An 18,284-nucleotide genomic window follows, 5' to 3' on the forward strand; every position below is an offset into this window, starting at 1 on the left:
AGCCAGAGAGAAACACAGACATTTTTAAAGCGAGGAAAAAAGTAAATAGTGAGAGGCCCTTCTTTCGTCGGCGATCATCAGTCTGGCTCCGTCTGGGCAGCCAGCGGACGCCTTTCTCCCCCTTGACCGTGGTGGGAAGGACGCCAGGAACAGAGGTGTGCGGCAGGCACTAGGGCCCCTGAGCTCTGATGCCCACGTGTGGCGGTAAAAGCTCTGCCGGGTTCTCCTCTAGGTGGGAGAAGCGAGGGCGCTGTACAACCTGGGCAACGTGTACCACGCCAAAGGGAAGAGCTTCGGGGCCCCCGGCCCTCAGGACGCCGGCGACTTTCCAGAGGAAGTGCGCAGCGCCCTGCAGGCCGCCGTGGACTTTTACGAGTGAGTAGTGCTGCGCGGCCGCGGGCCCCTGTGCGGGGGTTGCTCTGTGCTCTTGAGCCTGTAGGAAACTTGAACGTTGGGCAAAGGTTTTTAAATTAAGGACTAGCAAGTAAAAACAAACCATGCAATTGTTGCTAAAAGGCCGTAGAGTTGTGGTCCAGTGTCCTCCCCCAGGGAAGGTTTCATGGGAACTGCAGACCAGTGCCACCTGGTGGCAGAAACAAGAAGTATCTCTGGTTGGTTTCAGTAGGGGGAAGTTTAGTCCCTTATTAAGAGAATTGCACAGAATTTCTTAGCTTAGCGGTTTCTTTCCTTTCATTTTTTCTTGTTGCTCAATTACAGCTGCCCCAGTCCCCCCCCCCCCCCATGGGGTTCCGAGATCAATCCGCCCTTGACCCTGGGCAGGACCTTCAGCCCGTTCCGATAGCCACCCTCCCTCCCAGACCCGTCTTTAAAATGTGGCCGCGGGCTTTATAAAAGGACTTAGTTTGTGAATCTAGTCCGCAAACCCCCGACCCCCGACCCGTCTTCCCTCCACCCGTGTGTCACCGCGCAGGGAAAACCTCTCGCTGGTGACGGCGCTGGGCGACCGCGCCGCCCAGGGGCGCGCCTTTGGGAACCTGGGGAACACGCACTACCTCCTCGGCAACTTCAGGGACGCGGTCATCGCGCACGAGCAGGTGCGTGCCCTGCGCCCCGAGCAGGGGCGGGGGCGGGGGGCGGCTCCTCACGCGTCACAGCTGTGTCTGATCCGTGTTTCCTCTTGCAGCGCCTCCTCATTGCAAAGGAATTCGGGGATAAGGCAGCGGAAAGAAGAGCGTACAGCAATCTTGGGAATGCATATATATTTCTCGGTGAATTTGAGATGGCCTCTGAGTACTACAAGTCAGTCCCGTGTTTCTGTAGATGAATGTGGAATGAGTGGTTGCGCCGTCCCGTTAGGTCCGAGGCAGGTTTCAGACCAGCCCTTGGCTGCACGTGAGCAGCCGGACCCTGGGCCCCCGCCCCCGGTGTCCGCTCCTGTGAAGGGAGGTGTCGGCGCCCTGCTGTGGGGGCGTGGGGAGGGCTGGCTGGAAGAACACATACGCCCTCACTCAGCGTGGCGCCCGGCACAGCGCTCCATGAACATCAGTGTACCGGAGGTTGCGTAGCCGCGGTACGACCCCTTTATATTTTACTACTTTTTACCTTTGAAACTGTTTCTAAGTGAAATTCTTAACTTGTTTAGCCTGTGTAGTATGTATATTTACATTTACATTGTTTTCTCCCACCCAACTCACAGAGGGTCCATGAAAAATCCTAGTAACCCAAACATGCCCTCGTCTCCCCAGTGAGCCCTGACCTCTCCGCCCGTCTAAAAATCCCCCCGCCCCACTGGCAGTCCTTCTGGTCCGTCCTTGGACTCTGCCACAGCGGGCAACGGAGCTCAGACCACCTAAGCTTAGCCCTGGTCTGCTTGGAGAGCAGCCCGATTAGTGGGGTTTGCAGCCCATGCAGAAGCCAAAGGAAAGAGTCGTTCAAATGATTGGATCCATAAGCATTTATAAGGCCTCACGGGGTGGCTCAGTGGGTTGGCATCAGCCTGCAGACCACAAGGTCGCTGGTTCAATTTCTGGCCAGAGCACACGCCTGCGTTGTGGGTTCAGTCCACGGCTGGGGGCGTGTGAGAGGCAGTTCATCGATGCTTCTCTCTCCCATTGATGTTCTGCTCCCTCTCAAGATTTCTCTCTCCCTCCCTTCTCCCCTCTCTAAAAGTAAACAAAAAGTCCTTAAAAAAAAAAAAAAAAGCATTTGTAGGTGTGAGCACTGATCATAACAAAACAGCACTAAGCTTGAGCAGATTGCCGCCCCTAGCACTGTGCGTACCAACCGGGTCACCTGACCCTCCCAGCGCCCTGGGAGGTGTCTGCCCGTCTCCCACATGGGGGACCAGGAGCTCCGTGGGGGTGGACCCAGCACGTCCAGCTCTCAGCTGCCGCCCGGTTCCTCACCGACGGTTCCACGTGCCTTCGGCAGAATTCGGTCAATGTTTAAATCTGGTACTTAGTATTTTTCCTCACCTGGTGACTAACAGCCTGCAAATACGAGTTTTAAGTCAGTAATTTAGAGTCTGACGACCCGTAAAGGCGGCAGCAGGACTGAAAGGAGAGCTCTGCGAACAGCGTCTCTCTGACACCGAGTCGCTGCCACCACGGCAGGGAACGTTTTCTTGCGCGTTACCACCACCGTGTTCGCGAGAAGCAGTCGGCCTCGTGCGTGCTCACTCCTTTCCTCGGGAAAGCGCACAGGCCTTGCAAACTAATTATGAAAGTCTGGGTTTGCTTCCCGTGTTCCGAAGGCCCCCCTCCCCTGGAAGCAGTGGAGCAAGTGCGGGGTGGTCGGCCCCAAAACAGACTCACTCCACAGGCTAGTGGGAGAGTGGGAGTGTTCCTTTACGATTCTAGCCAAAAAGGAAAGGACTCTCAGGTGAGTGCATTTCTCCCTCAGAAAGACGCTGCTGCTGGCCCGGCAGCTGAAGGACAGAGCCGTGGAGGCGCAGTCCTGCTACAGCCTCGGCAACACGCACACTTTGCTGCAGGACTACGAGAAGGCCATCGACTACCACCTGAAGCACCTGGCCATCGCGCAGGAGCTGAAGGACAGGTGAGTGGCGCCCCCTGGCGTCGCGGTGCCGGCACCACACGGGGGCACCGTTTGGGTCCTGGAGTTCTTGCTCTGTCTTTCTCTGTGTGTGTGCATGAGTTCTTTTTCTTTTTCGAGGAATTTCCTCTGTGGCACCGTGTCACTGACAGCCTCTCTGTTCGTCTGCGGGCCAGCGAATGTTAGAGGCCAGCCTGCCTCTGTGTGGCCTCGGACCCAGATCGGGACATAGGTCACCGGCTCCACCGCCCCAGAGGTCCCCCGGACTCACTCAGCGTGGCACTGGGGGGGGGGGTGACATGTGGCCTGACATGACAGGGACAGCCGCTCCTCGCCCCGGCTGCCGGCAGGAACAAGTGTCTGCTGGGTCCAGTTCCCCGTTTGAAAGAGAAGCGAGAAGACCTGAGTTTCTTACGAGTCTTCTGACGTTCACTGTTGGTGGCTAATTCCTCCTTTGCCCTGTACGGAGACAGCACACACACACGCAGGCCGCTCGCCCGCGTCGCCTGCTTTAGGACACTGGACTCTAGCTCAGCACGAAGGAGACCTTCCCTCCACAGCTGTGCGTGCATGGCCTGCGGGAGTGGGTTCTCTCCCCCGACGGCGGTCAAGCACGGCTGAAGGTCACCCTGGGGCTGCCGGGAGAGGCAACGGGGTGCCCGAGCTAGCAGACCTGTCCCTGAGACTTCATTAGGTTACAGCGCATGCCTGTGCACAGGGGGAGTTTTAATGCTTGTTCTGAGTGTTTACTGTTAGCTGGGGGTTCTCACGTCTCTAGTATTGTCATAGTAGGTTCCTTATTAGTATTGTCATAGTAGGTTCCTTATATCTAATACCAAGTAAATGCAAAGCATGGTCTGTACCTCTGAGTAATGCTGGGTGGTCTTGACCCCCCCCCACCCCACGAGACCTCCTTCAGACACCTGCATGTCCTTGGATTGTCCTGTAGGATCGGTGAAGGAAGAGCGTGCTGGAGTCTGGGGAACGCGTACACGGCTCTAGGAAACCACGACCAAGCCATGCACTTTGCTGAAAAGCACTTGGAGATTTCAAGAGAGGTAGGAAGCTGAGAAGCTGGTGTCTGTGCTACCGTGACACAGTCAGCAGGGGGGGCCGCCCTGTGACTCCTCTGGGCTGCTTCCAGACGGCTGAGCAATAAGTTTGTTAGGTGTTTTTCTCCGGGCATCAGGAATGGAAGACCCCTGGCCTCTGCCCCCTGCCCTAACCCCATGGCCACACAGCCTGTGTGGCAGGAAAACACGGCTTGGAGGCAAGTCCTGCCACCTGCTCGCTGTTTGCTCTTGGAAACCCTTCTGAGCCTCACTTCTCTCATCTGTAAAATGGGAATATTTACCTCTCAGATCATTACACGTATAAGTCCCTAGGATGATGTGCTGGCTTGATGAATAAATGTTTATTAACATAGTATAGAAATAGTCTGAGGAGGTTTAATTTCTATAATGCCAAGTTAATGTGTCACAAAAGAACCACATTATTAGACCACAGAAAGAGCCATCTAATATTTGGAGAACTAAAGAACTGATAAAATATAATTAGCTGTCCTATCATATTTTAGAAACTTCCCTTTTCATTCTCCTTTTAAAAAACTATTTCATTCATAGTCTCATAATTGCAGTGTAACCACTTTTACTCAGTGGTAGGCTCACAGCATTCTCTGTCTGCACGCTAAAGCAGGACCGTCTGTGGTTGCAGGTCGGGGACAGGAGTGGGGAGCTGACGGCGCGGCTGAACCTCTCAGACCTGCAGATGGTGCTCGGCCTGAGCTACAGCGCAGACAATTCGGCCGTGTCCGAAAACGTCGAAATCGACAACGGCGTGCACAGTGAGTAGCAGGTCCTCAGAACTCAGCGTCTCCACCCTTAGGTCTCACATGGAATCAGCCCCTCATGTGCACCACGGCCTGAGAGAGGGTGCAACACGGGGATCCCAGCCGGTTACTAACACAAAGGGATGGAACCAAAACAAGATTCAGGAGACCTCCTAGAACCCCCAGTTTGGTTCTTTAGAAACACTGACAGATCTACAGCAAGATTATTCAAGAAAAGGGAGAGGAGTGGACATAATATAGATGCAGCCAGAGATTTAAAAAAAAAGGATAAGAGATCATCCTGAATAATTTTCTAAAAAGGATACTTGAAAACCCGGGAGAAACGGACAATTTCTAGAAAAACAAGTTACCAAAACTGAAAAAGCCTCCTGGTCGAGATGGGATGGTGGAGAAACCTCCCACCAGCACGGTACCCGGCCAGGCAGACGGGACGCTGGCTCCAGCCCTCCACGGGACTCTGCAGCTGGAGAAGTGGGGACACTTTCTCAGTCCTCCCCAGGACAGTGCAACCTCGACATCCAAGCCAGACAAGAGCAGTGCAGGAGCGGTGAACTATGAGCCTTCACTCGTGCTCACAGAGGCAGAGCCTCTAAACAAGGGACCAGCCAACCAGCCCCAGCAGTGCACACGCACTACACAGCAGTGCAAGCGGGCCGAACACCAGGGGGTTGCCGTAACTCACCGCCAACACAGTGAGGGGGAACCCGCCCAGACGCCCACACGCGTCCTTCATTCTGTAAATGCAGGTGCTCCGTGTGAAGGGCGGGGGAGTCCGGCCAGAAGGAGTAAAATCCAACTACTGCACAAGGAGTTTCTAAAATGTAAGAACATCGTACTCCTGAAAAGGATAGAAAAAGATACACCACGTACTAGGAAAAACTAATCAAAAGGAAGCTCATACAGCTTATTAACATCAGATAAAATGCACTCTAAGGCAAAAGGTCTTGTCAGACGTGAAGGGGTCCCTGGCCGGTCTGCCCCGGTTGGTGGGGTGTCTCAGGCTCAGTCGCAGGTCAGAGCATGTAAGGAAGGCAAATGAGACACGTTTCTCTCCCTCTCCTCCCTCCCTCCCCTCTCTCTCTCTCTCTCTCTCTCTCTCTCTCTCTCTCTCTTCGAGAGAGAGAGGGAAATGAAGAGAGCGGAAAATGAAGATGTTCACTTCACAAGGATTAGTTAGCGCTTCAGTTCACCGGGAAGGAAGAGCCTCAAAGGTGCATTGTCCATGAAGTCGAACAACCATGAAGTCTAACAACGAAGCTTCAGCGAACAGAAAGCCGCGCTGTCAGGACGCTGTGCTCCCTCTGGTCCCAGCGCGGGGAGTGACGTCTCAGGACAGAAAACAGAACCACAAGGAAGAGGTCGACAGTGAAACTAAGAACTCCATTTGACGGAAAGAACCGTAGAGAGAACACAAACTGAGAGGACATTTGCCACGTGCGCGACAGAACAGGACTTGTGTCCTCGACATGGAAGAGCTCCTGACTCAGAACCAAGACTGTGACCCAACCTCAGAACGGGCAGAAGTGAGGAACAGAAGACACAAACAGCCCGTAAGCTCCTGGGAAGCTCCTCAGCGGCTCTGAACCAGGGAAGCCTGTGTGGAGGAGGGGGTCAGAGCCCTGGCGATGCTGGGGCTGGCACAGCGTGCGCGATGGCACCCCGTGCCGCTCTGTGAGCAGGAGAGATCGGTGTGTCTTGCAGAGCCACCGGCAACATCCTGGTCGTGCTGCAGACGGAGCAACCTCCCGGCCCAGCAGCCCCGCTCGTCACACGCCCTGAGTCCTGGCTGGGAGAACGCCGGCTCTCACACACACACACACACACACACACACACACACACTCCAGCCCCGGAATGTCCGGGGGCGGGGGCGGTGCCTGTGACGGCGCAGAACTGGAAGCCACCGGAATGTCCGCCCCAGCGGAATGGGTAGGAACGCAGTCTCCTAGTCCGACAAAGGCAGTGGACGTTAACAGACTAAACCACACACCAGCTCCGACGATGCTCACGAACATGAGGTTGCTCAGAGGAGACGAGTCAGAGGATGCATCCAGTCTGGGACCGTTTATGTAACATTACACTCTTCACTGCTCAGGCACAGACACGTGTAATGAAGCACTGGAGGAAGGAAGAGGGAGTTAATGTGTTGGTGATGGTCTATTTTTAGGCTGGGTGTGTATCGTGTATTCCTTATATGTCTTCTAAAATATTGGTTGTCTTTAAAAGATTGAGGGGATATGAAAGCTTTTAAATATTTAATAGCAATTGTATTAAAATAATTTCTGAAGTGACTTAAAATTTTTTGTAAACATTTTATTTTTAGAAGGGAAGGGAGAGAGGGAAACATCAATGTGTAGTTGCTCTCATGCACCCCCTACTGGCGACCCTTTGGTGCACAGGCTGGCACTCAATCCACTGAGCCACACCAGCCGGGACTGGAGTAACTTTTTTAAGTATGTTTCCTGACTGGCAGTAAATCTTTCACGTAAGAGATCTTAAAGTGGGAACGGGTAACTCTGAAGTAGTAGTATACTACTGGGAGTGTTGTTTTGTTTCTTATCTCAAAATTGAAGGCCTAAAGCCTTTCCCTATGTTTTTACTTACCTGTACCACTCCAGTTTGTTTGGGTTCCTTTAAGACGCTAGGTAGTATAAAACTAATTATTATAAAAGATTTTCTAAATAAGGGGTAATGTTAGTAATCTAGTTTCCAACCAAAATGTAACCTTGTAATCAAAGAATTTGAGTGCGTATTCTGTTTTTATTTAGCTGGTATGGAAAATTATTCCTCTTAAAAGATCACGTTTGTACTTTTCCTCCTTCCATAAGGGTTTGTGAACAGACTTTAAAATTCATTAATAGCCCTGGTGGGGTTGCTTGGTTGGTTGGAGTGTCATCCGTGCACCAAAATGTTGTGGGTTCGATCCCCCGTCAAGGCGCGTACCAGGGTTGTGGGTTTGGCCCCTGGTTGGGGTGTGTATGGGAGGCAACCAATCGATGTTTCCCTCTTCCCCTTCCCTCTCTAAAATCAGTGAGCATGTCGGTGGGTGAGGGCTAAAAATTCAGTAACAGATTACGCAGTGACACTAAATCTGTGGTCTCCAAAGTCTCCCTGCCTCACTCAGTTACCTGCTCTCTCACAGGCGCGCGCCCCAAGTCTGGGCGCCGGCACAGCATGGAGAACATGGAGCTGATGAAGCTGACGCCGGAAAAGGTTGGCGGTTTTTACGTTTTTATTTCTTGAACTGTCACAGTATTTTTAGTAACCTTTAATGACGTAGTTTATAAAATTATAAAATAATTCATCTTATTTTAAAGGTACAGTTGATTCTCATTTGTGGATACTCTATTTACAGGCTTGGGTGCTTGCTAATATTTATTTGGTAGCTTTCAAATAATATTCGTGCTGCTTTTTTGCCCCTTGCCCCCATGTAAGATCTTTTAAAATTGAGGTTGTGTTAGTTTCAGGTGTAGCACTGATTCGATATTGTACACATTGCATAATGACCACAGTAAGTATAGTTAGCACTGTCACCGTAACTACAGAACATTTTGCTGGTAGCGAGAACTGGTTTACTCCCGGCACACCGCAGCTGCCGTGCTGCACGCCACGCCTCCGTCACTGAGCTCCCTCATCACTGCAGGTGTGCGCCTTCTGACCCCCTTTACCCGTTCACCTGCCCCTCCTTTGGCAACTACCAGTCTATTCTCTGCATCTGTGAGCATGGGGACGGTTTGCCTTTTTTCTTTTTACATTCCACACACAAATGAGATCACGTGGTGGTGTCTTTCTGTCTGAATTATTTCGGTTGTCACACTGCCCTGAAGGCCCATCCACGCTATCACAGACGGCAGCATTCCGTTCTTTTCTGTGGCCGAGTACATACTGATTTTTTACATACAGTCAAAATTTCCAGTTGTAATAGATATTTAAGTAATTCACGTCCAGAATAAAACTTTGACTCTTTCTCTGGTCATTTAAATTTCAGTATTATGGAATTTGCCAAACTTTCTTATTCTTAGATTTCTTAAGGTTTTATTTTTAGAGAGGGGAAGGGAGGGAGAAAGAGAAGGCGAGAAACATCAATCCATTGTCTCTTGTATGCACCTGGAGCAGGGAGCAAACCCGCAACCCAGGTACATGCCCTGACTGGGAATCGAACCGGCAGCCTTCTGGGTTGCGGGACGACACTGAACAGCCACACAGGCCAGTGGGGCTCTTATCATGTTTTTAAAAGCCACCGTATTGTTTTGATGACGAGAAATCCACAGTATGTCTGGTACAAGCTATTGAAAACAGTGAAATATCCTGGCACAAAGGAATTTTATTAAAAGATCAAAGCCTCACTCCCCCCACGACTAACGAGTGGATGGCAGGTTGGTGTTACAGGAAATCAGAGGTAGTTTCAGTGTTTTTTCCACATCCTGCTTTACATCTACATTTATCATTTTGTAGGTACAGAACTGGAACAGCGAACTTCTTGCTAAACAAAAACCTCTCATTGCCAAACCATCTGCAAAGCTCCTCTTTGTCAACAGATTGAAGGGGAAAAAATATAAAACTAGTTCCTCCGCTAAAGTTCTCCAAGATGCCAGCAACTCCATTGAGCACCGAATTCCAAATTCCCAGAGGGTATGTTGAAAAAAAGTTTTCAAGTGTTGTGAGTACGGCAGTCCCTCCCTTATCCAGGTTTTGCTCTCCAAGACTTCAGTTACCTGTGGTCAACAGCAGTCCAAAAGTGTTAAATGGAAAACTTCAGAAAAACAACTCACGTTTTAAGTACACACCGTTCTCTGAGCAGTGTGATGAAATCTCACGCTGTCCTGCTCCGGCCGGGCCGGGGCTCATCTTTGTCCAGTGTCGCCACGCTGTCCGCACGCCCTGCCTGTGAGCCCGTCACCAGCAGCTGTCACGGGTCGGCCGTGCTGGTGTTCAGATGGCCCCACTCCACTCGACAGTGGCACCAAAGCGAGGGGGCGACTCGGAGCCCGGGTGTGTGCTGAGTCAGCGGTGGCTGCGTACCACACTCGGGATTTGAGACGGTGCCCAAGTCTGAGGGACGTTTCTTGAGCCTTAGAAATATACAGAGTAAAAGCCAAGATAGGAGAAACGCTTCTTGTTGGATTGAAACATCTCTTTATTGATAATGTTGCCATCTTGTATTCTTCTTAGAAAGTAAAAGTCCGTTTTTAATCTTTGTTTTGCATTTGAGTGTACTGAGGTATTGTTCCATTGATGATCTGAGGGTGATGCTGGAATGTTTAGATTTTTTCTCAACGTTTCAGAAACTCAGCGCAGAGACTGTTGGAGACGAGGGGTTCTTTGACCTGCTGAGCCGGTTTCAGAGCAACCGGATGGACGACCAGAGGTGCTGCCTGCAAGAGCGGAGCCGGGGGCCCACTCCCCCGAGAGGGGCGCTAAAACGTAAGTTATCTGTGCTTCACCCCAATTCCAAGAGTTCCCTCTGATGTTCCTGTGTTCTCTGAGAATTCAGTTCTGTCCGAGGAGACACAGTAAAACTGAGCCCGAGTCCTCCGGGTGCGTCTGAAGCGCTGGTCTGTGGACAGGTCCCAACGAGGTTTTCTGTCACTTCCTGAGTTTAGCTGTGTTCCGTGTGCAGTGCACCCTCTACAGCCTGTATCACACTGCCTCCCTAATTTCTTCGGGTCTGGGAGAAACAATCTAACAAATAATGAGAAAAAAAATTATAGTTCTACGTACCTTACGTGTAAAATGCATCGTGTCTAGATTAAAGAAGAAAGCGCCTGAAGAGGAACTTCTGCCTAAGGCTGCAGCTAAGGCCTGCCGGAGCCTTAGAAGGATCTAGAATAGGAGACAAATTTCCCTGTCTCAGCTCCTAAGACAGTGAGGAGTGCTGACCTACTTGTCCTGGGAAGCAACTGCTATGTACCTTCTAAAACGCAGCCCAAGTCTCGGAGGCACATCCGGGAACCAGGTAGCGGGGAATGCTGTCAGCCCTGAACCACCGCCAGACGGATCGCTGGGGGCTCTCGGGGTGCACTGCTCCCCATCAGTGGCACGGCTCAGCGGGACTGAGCACAGCAGGGTGTAACGTTGGGGTGGTATGTCCTGTTCCCAGCCCCGTCTGTCCCCGTGGTGTCCCCCAACACGGATGAGTTCCTGGACCTCCTTGCCAGCTCCCAGAGCCGCCGCCTGGACGACCAGAGGGCCAGCGTCAGTAACTTGCCGGGGCTGCGCCTCACTCAGAAGAACAACCAGTCGGTCCTGGGCCACCTGATGACCGATGACAGCAAAGAGCCCGACGAAGACTTCTTCGACATCCTTGTAAAATGTCAGGTATGTGGATATTTTCACCACTCCGGGTATGGCTTGGGTGCCGTGGGGAGCCTTGGCCGTGTTAGAATTCTCGGCAGGGCTCAGCTGCTGGTCTGAGCTGGTGAGGCGAGGGGGTTGCTGGTGTGGGGCGAAGACTGAAAGCACCCCCCCCCCCCCCCCCAAGCTCAGATGCAGCATGGGAGCAGCTGGTGAGCAAGGTCACGAGGGCCCCGTGTGGGCGGCCTTCACATTTCAACTGTTTCAGTGGCTGCTCACCGGTGTGGTCATGGAGAAAGAAAAACAAGCATTATTTTCACTAAGGAGACACTTCCTCTGCCTGACCCCATTTCTTATTTGTCTCATTCATAAAAAAGATGACATGATAGCAACTTTCGAGAAAAAATTACTGAACACCTCTCCCAGGTATTGCTCCAGACACTGGCGCTCCAGGGGCATTATTCAGTGTGTTTGTACGCCGGGGCTAATACTTCCGTAAGAAAATTAAAGCGAGGCACAGGGGTAGTGGCTGATGTAGGTTACAGAAGACGTTTCTGGACTGACCTTCGGACAGAGACCTGAATGAGGGGAAGCAGGCAGCCATGGAGAAGAGCGTTCCACAAGGAGACGGCAAGTCCCCAAAGCTTTATCAGCAGGTTCAAGGAGTGGTAAGGTGGTCAGCGTGACTGGTGTGACCAAGGGGGAGGAGAGGGGAGGACACCCGAGGGCTCTGCTGACTGCCTGGCTGGTTTTTGCACTGATTCAGGGGAAGGACAGTGGTGGCAGTAGTGACAAGTGGTCGGACGAGGGGTCCGTTCTGAAGTTACGATGGAGAGGCTAGACCTGCTCGTCAGCTGGACGGTGGGTGCGAGAACCAAAGGGGACTCCTAGCTGTTCAGCCTGAACACTGAGTGAGTGAGTGGTGTCATGAAATGACATGGAGAAGCAGAGGAGAGAAGCTAGAGCTCTACTTTAGAAATGTGAATTAAGGACACCTGAGCAGACATTCAAGTTGAGAAGGCAATCAAAACCTGACCCCACAAGAGAACTCACCAGCAGATCGCTAGTACTGAAGCCCTGGGCAGAGATGCGGGCCGAGGAACAGATGAGGCACCAGAAGACACCAGCCCTCGGGCCGAGTTGGAGGAGGACCTGAGTGCGGTAAAGCCAAGTGCAGCAGGTGGACGGAGGACAGTTCAGCTGTGTCGGACGCTTGCTAGGAAGCCCAGTAAGATGATGCCTGAGCACTCAGATGGGGTTAACTGAAAGATTCTGTTGTAGTGACACGACAGGGACAGAGGGTTCAGAAAGGGACAGTGTAAGAGGGGAGGTAGTTTTCAAGGGATTGTGCTTATGAAGGAAAGCGAGAAATGAATCATCAGCTGGCAGGGAACAGGGGTTTTCTTACTTTGGGAGGTCATGCGGCGTGCCTGCGGAGGGACCCCCTGCAGAGGAGGAGCAGAGTGTGTGCGCACAGGAGAGCTGGGAGCAAGTAGGAATCCCTCTGGCTGCTCTCATTTCCTCAGCACAGGAAGAAGTGGAGCTGTAACTGGGGCTTTGGGGAAAAAAAAAAAAAAAGGGAAGCACAACATAGTTGATGCTTTGTGAAACTGACAGCATACAGACCCTTGAAAGTAACAGGACTGCTGACCTGTGCTGAGGCCTCACTTGAAGTTCATGGTCACTGACGTTAAGTGTGGTCAGTGCGATTTTGTATTTTCTCCAGTCATAACCAGCTGCTTAAGGAAAGGGAAAGAAAGATTTATTCAAGGTTGGTATTTTGTCTGGAGAACAGACTAGCCTGTGCCAGGTAGTGATGTAGAATCTAAGGAGAAGGAAATAAAATGTGTCAAAGGAAAAAGCAGCTGTGATTCCACTGAAGACAAGAAACACTGAGACAAATACCTCGGAGGGACAGAGACCATCGGCGTAACTGCAGCAGAGCTGGGGTCTCCACGACAATAGTTGGAGACTAACACCCCCAGACCTCTAACAGACACATTAGAACACTATACAATGGGATAGACTGTATTTAGATATCATACCCAGTATCTTCTGCAACCACAATAGGATGAACTTAGAAGCAATAACAAGTAAAACTAGAAAATTCACATTTCTGGAAATGAGAAAACCCAGAGAGTAAAAAAACGTAATACTCCAAAACTTACAGGAGGCAGTGCTCGGGGAGAAATTTACACATATAAATGCTTACATTGAAAAGAAAGGTCCTAAACCTATAACCGAAGTTCACAATTTGAGGAGGAGGAGGAACAGAAAAAGAGAAAACAAATGCTGGTTATTTGAAAAGACAATGCTTAAATTACTAAAATTAGAAAGTGGGGACATTACTCCTGATTCCACAGAAATGAAAAATATGAATGATTATATATGAACAAGCTGGATGACCTCAATAAAACGGACAGATAACTAGAAACACAAAACCAACCCAGAAGACCACTCAGCAGCGTGAGACAGGCTCTGATCTGTAAGGTGATTCTGTCAGCGATGAAAAAGCCCTGGACCCGCAGCCTGCACAGGTGAGTCCCATCAAACATTTAAAGGACTGACACCAAATGCTTCTCAAACTCTACAAAAAACTGGAGAGAAGGGAACCCTTCCTGTGACTTAGGAGTCCTCCTGTGAGGCCAGTGTATTGCCCTGACCCCAAAACTAAGAGGACACTGTAAGAAAATGAATGACCAAATACCTCTTTTTAACCTACATGCAGAAATCAACAATCTACTAGCAAACAGCCCAGCAGCATAGCAAAAGGTGACCAGGTGAGATTAATTCCTGGAAAGCAGGGATGATTCAACACGTGGAAGTCAATCAGTGTAATTCACCACATTAATAGAGCGAAAAAAATACCACCGATCACCTCAACTGATGCATAAAAAGTATTTGACAAAATTCAGCACATTCACGATAAAGACACTCAAACCAGCACTATCAGGAAACTAATAAAAGGCACCTAACAAACACCCACAGCTGTCGTCATAATCAGTGGTAAAGGGCTGAAAGCTTTTTCTCAAACACCAGTGACAGGTGGGATGGCCCCTTCTACTCCATGTGGTCCTGCAAGTTCTGCCCAGAGCAGTCAGGCCGGAAACAAAAGCCATCTAAACTGGAAAGGAAAGAGTGAAACTATCTTCGTTCAGAGATGACAGTCTTATACTAGAAAATCCTAAAGATTTCACACCCCCCAAAAACCTGTTAGAACTAAGAAACATACAAAGTCAATATCCAAAAAACCAGTTGCTTCTATATACACTGGTCCAAAGAGGAAATGAAAAGAGTTCCACTAACAATAACAGCAAAAAGAATAAAAAAAGATCTCGTACAATGTAAACTACAAAACATTTCTGAAATAATTATGTAAACTAACATTGGTGTTCCTGGGTTGGAGGACTTAATAATATTGTCAAAAATGTCAGTACCACCAGAGTGTCATCTACAGAGTCAATGAAATCCATGTCAAAATTTCGGTGACATTTTTACAGAAACAGAAAACTCCACCCTAGAATTCACAGGGAACCCAAATAAGCACAGCAGTCTTGAGCAAGAAACACCCAGTTGGAAGACTCACACGACTTCAAGTAGACTGCAAAGCTCCAGCCGCGAGAGCAGTGCAGGGGCGGCCATCCAGACCGAGAGGACAGATGACAGAGCCCGGACACACAAGGTCCAACGCTCTCACAGCAGTGCCCAAGCCACCCGTGGGTGAGGAGTCTCAGGAACAGAGGCAGACACCGGCTGTGCACCTGCAGGAGCCGGACCCTTACCTGACACCGTATGTAAAATTAGCTCAAAATGGATCCAAGACCTAAACGTAAGAGTTAAACTATAAAACCTTCTGAAGAAAACATAAGGGGAAGCTGCACGGTGTGGGACTGGCAGTGACTTCTTGGTTATGTCACCAAAGCACAGGTAACAAGGAAAAAAGACAAGCCGGACTCTTGAAGATGTAAAGCTTCTGTACATCGAAGGACACTGCCGACACAGGAAAAAGGCAGCTGCAGAGGATGTCAGCAAACAGTGTGACTAGCAAAGGACTAGTCTAGAATACACAGACTTGCAAAAAGTCAACAAAATAATCTGATTCCAGAATGGGCAAAGAACCCAAAAAGACATTTCTCCAAAGATCTGTAAATGGCCAATAAACATAGGAAAAGATTGTTCCTCTAATGACCTGGGGAGGTAAACAAGATCAAAACCATATGGGCCCGGGCTGGTGTGGCTCAGTGGATTGAGTGCGGGCTGCGAACCAAAGGGTCGCAGGTTTAATTCCCAGTCAAGGCACACGCCTGGGTTGCAGGCCAGGTCCCCAGTATGGGGCACGTGAGAGGCAACCACACATCGATATTTTTCTCCTTCTCTAAAAGTGAATAAATAAAATCTTTACCCCATATACCACCTCACACCATCAGGGCGGTGACTATCAGACGGGGCGTGACGGCGAGGATGTGGAGAGGCTGTACCCCGTGCCCACTGCGTGTGGGCCTGCGACAGGGCGTGTGGCTGCTGTGGGGAGAGGATGGCGGTTCCTGAAGAAAAGTAAAAATAGAACCACCATGTGACCCAGCAATCCTATTTCAGAATATACATGCAAAACAAATGAAAAGCAGGGATGTGAACCCGAGAGTCCATCAACAGATTCATGGGTAAAACGCCATGTGAACAGAATGGAATATTTTTCTGCCCTAAAAATGCAGGAAATTCTGACACGTGCTACAAGGTGGACGGGCCTTGAGGAGGCACACGGAGTGGGCTGGGCTGGGGGCGGGGACCGCACAACGTGAGTGTGCTCGTCGCCACGGAGCTGTACCCATAAAGATGGTGACGACGGTACCTTTTGGGTCACGTTTCTTTTGTCACAATTAGAGATTTACGGACTACCAGAGAGCATGGCCTGAGAAACAGGAGGCCGGGGTCGGCACGGGACGTGTGACACCCTGACTCTGAAGGCGCCGCCGTCATTGAGAACGAGGTGGCAGGAGAAGGAAAACCCCAGAGGAGGGCAGGTCTAGGAACTGCAGGGCTGCGTGCTGGGTCGCTGGAGGACAAGGCCGTTAGCAAGAACGGTGGCAGGCAGGGTGAAGAGTGAGCCGGCGGGTGGGGGGGGAGGGGCGGCACGGGGAGCAGGGGTTCCACGCGAAGGCATCGCCAAGGATCTGGTGAGGTGCACCTGTCCCTGCAAGGTCCCAGTCTCTACTGTCGTGCCTGGACACAGCTGACCTTTGTCTCAGTCTTTCCAAAGCCACGAAGCTGTGCTCTACTTCTGTACAATCTTTGTTATATAAGCCAATTTCAAGGAAAAAATTCCCTAGGTTTCAGATCTAAAGATAAAGCAAATTTCTGGGTAGAGGCAAAAAAAAAAAAAAACGAAGTGTCTAAAGCTACACTTCCTGCTGGGAATGGCGCGCCCCCAGCTCGGTGCTCCCCCCGCAGCGTGCGTGTCCTAACCTCTTCCCGTGTGTCCTCAGGGGTCCCGGCTCGACGACCAGAGATGCGCTCCACCCCCTGCCGCCGCCAAGGGGCCGACGGTACCCGATGAGGACTTTTTCAGCCTTATTCTGCGGTCGCAGGCGAAAAGAATGGATGAACAGAGAGTTCTTTTACAAAGAGATCAAAACAGAGACACTGACCTTGGGCTAAAGGACTATTTGCGAAGCAATGATCCATTAGACTTTAAAAATTCAGGAAAAAAATAAGCAAACCACTAGTTACTATGGGTAGATGTTTAAAAAGCGACCCTATTTCCTTTCAGAACACTGCAAGGAAATTCAACCTATTTCTTTTTCCTTAAAGGAGAAACGATAGCACTGTAATGCAGCTTATGATGTTTTAGAACGATGTAAATATTTAACCCCTGTGGTCCAGTGTGAGCGAACTCGGGACACTCACGTGCTTCAGGGTGGTGGTGTCTCTCAAGGTGCTGCGTCCACTCGTGTGCTTTCTGCTGGGGACTGTTCTTCAGTGACCGGTCAGATGCTCTCATTACCTGTGTTGGAAAGTAGAAGCTTAAAGGAATCCTGGAGGACAATTTAATCCCCTTGATCAGATAAGTTTTTTAAAGTCTTCATTGACAATGGCATTTTAAAAATACTTGTCAATGTAGACAGAAATTATGCTGTCTTGTAATAATGTACTTGAATATGTAAAAAAGTCATATAGTCTCATTAAAAAAAAACCCAAAAAGGTTTACTCCCTCAAGAAAATCTAATTTCAATATATTTTTAGGCCAAAGCTATTATAAAAGAGACTTCAGAAATAAACTTCTTTTACCACACGTGGGCCCTTTGCTTAATGAAAAAACACAGCCACGAGCCACTCACCGACAGGGACAGGCTCTGAGAAGTGCCCGACAAGCGTGAACACGGAGGATGTGGCACACGCCGAGCAGCTGCAGGGCCGACTCCGGGGCCATGCTGCAGGCGTGGCCCCGACACAGGAGCAGCCGCTGCAGAACCGCGCTGGGGTGCCCACGACATCACGGGCAGAGGGAACGTTCCAGCTCCATACTGCTGCCTGAGTGGTCCACCGCTGACCAAAACGGCGCTGTGTGGCACGTGACCACGTGTGTTCAGACATAGATACATATGTACGATTCCAAATCGTATCCTTTGTTGCAAAGTATGGCTGCAAAACTTTTTTAGGTCCTAGTGTTTAAAAAAACCCAGAACTAGATCGTTATGTCAAGAACCTAGCATGAAGAGAGAAAACAGGTAAAAACACATCAAACTTCAGTACAAAAGATGGAGGTTAGGACCTCAGTGGTCATTCGGCGTCTTCCCGGAAACTAAAGGGAGTTCTCGCGGACACCTAGTAGGGCGTGACGGAGCAAACACAATGACAAGGATGGACGGAGCCTGGACCCCAGGTCCCGGCACCAGGTGGGGGCCTGATCACCTCCAGTGCTCCGGACTCCGCACACCTGGGGCTGGGGGAGGGGCTCTCCCCACAAGTCCTTCAGGTGGTGCTGACGGGCGAGCAGTGAGAACCACTTCTCCAAGTAGCCCATGTTTAAAAAAAAAATAAAGTCACACAGTCTGGAATTACATTAAGGACTCAGGATAAAAAACCTTAATCTTGTCAGAAGTTTCATTAAAAGTACTCAGCCTCTGGATT

General features: G+C 50.3%; 1 protein-coding gene across 2 annotated transcripts in view; it reads left to right on the top strand.

The window, feature by feature from the left end:
- Nucleotides 1-17,860, top strand: part of GPSM2 (G protein signaling modulator 2) — a 39,119-nt gene extending 21,259 nt beyond the window's left edge. Inside the window, exons 4-14 of one of the 2 annotated variants that reach the window (XM_036015529.1) lie at nucleotides 233-375; nucleotides 932-1,055; nucleotides 1,145-1,260; nucleotides 2,863-3,018; nucleotides 3,965-4,073; nucleotides 4,729-4,858; nucleotides 8,005-8,075; nucleotides 9,318-9,494; nucleotides 10,148-10,286; nucleotides 10,963-11,180; nucleotides 16,640-17,860. In XM_036015529.1, the coding sequence (XP_035871422.1) occupies nucleotides 233-375; nucleotides 932-1,055; nucleotides 1,145-1,260; nucleotides 2,863-3,018; nucleotides 3,965-4,073; nucleotides 4,729-4,858; nucleotides 8,005-8,075; nucleotides 9,318-9,494; nucleotides 10,148-10,286; nucleotides 10,963-11,180; nucleotides 16,640-16,867 (1,611 nt within the window). In that variant the 3' untranslated portion in view covers nucleotides 16,868-17,860. The remainder of the gene's footprint in view (nucleotides 1-232; nucleotides 376-931; nucleotides 1,056-1,144; nucleotides 1,261-2,862; nucleotides 3,019-3,964; nucleotides 4,074-4,728; nucleotides 4,859-8,004; nucleotides 8,076-9,317; nucleotides 9,495-10,147; nucleotides 10,287-10,962; nucleotides 11,181-16,639) is intronic. The other variant, XM_028502765.2, reaches the window with a different exon arrangement.
- Nucleotides 17,861-18,284: the final 424 nt, after the last annotated feature.

The sequence above is a fragment of the Phyllostomus discolor genome, chromosome 14 (assembly GCF_004126475.2).
Source record: "Phyllostomus discolor isolate MPI-MPIP mPhyDis1 chromosome 14, mPhyDis1.pri.v3, whole genome shotgun sequence".
In the NCBI taxonomy this organism is placed as follows: Eukaryota; Metazoa; Chordata; class Mammalia; order Chiroptera; family Phyllostomidae; genus Phyllostomus; species Phyllostomus discolor.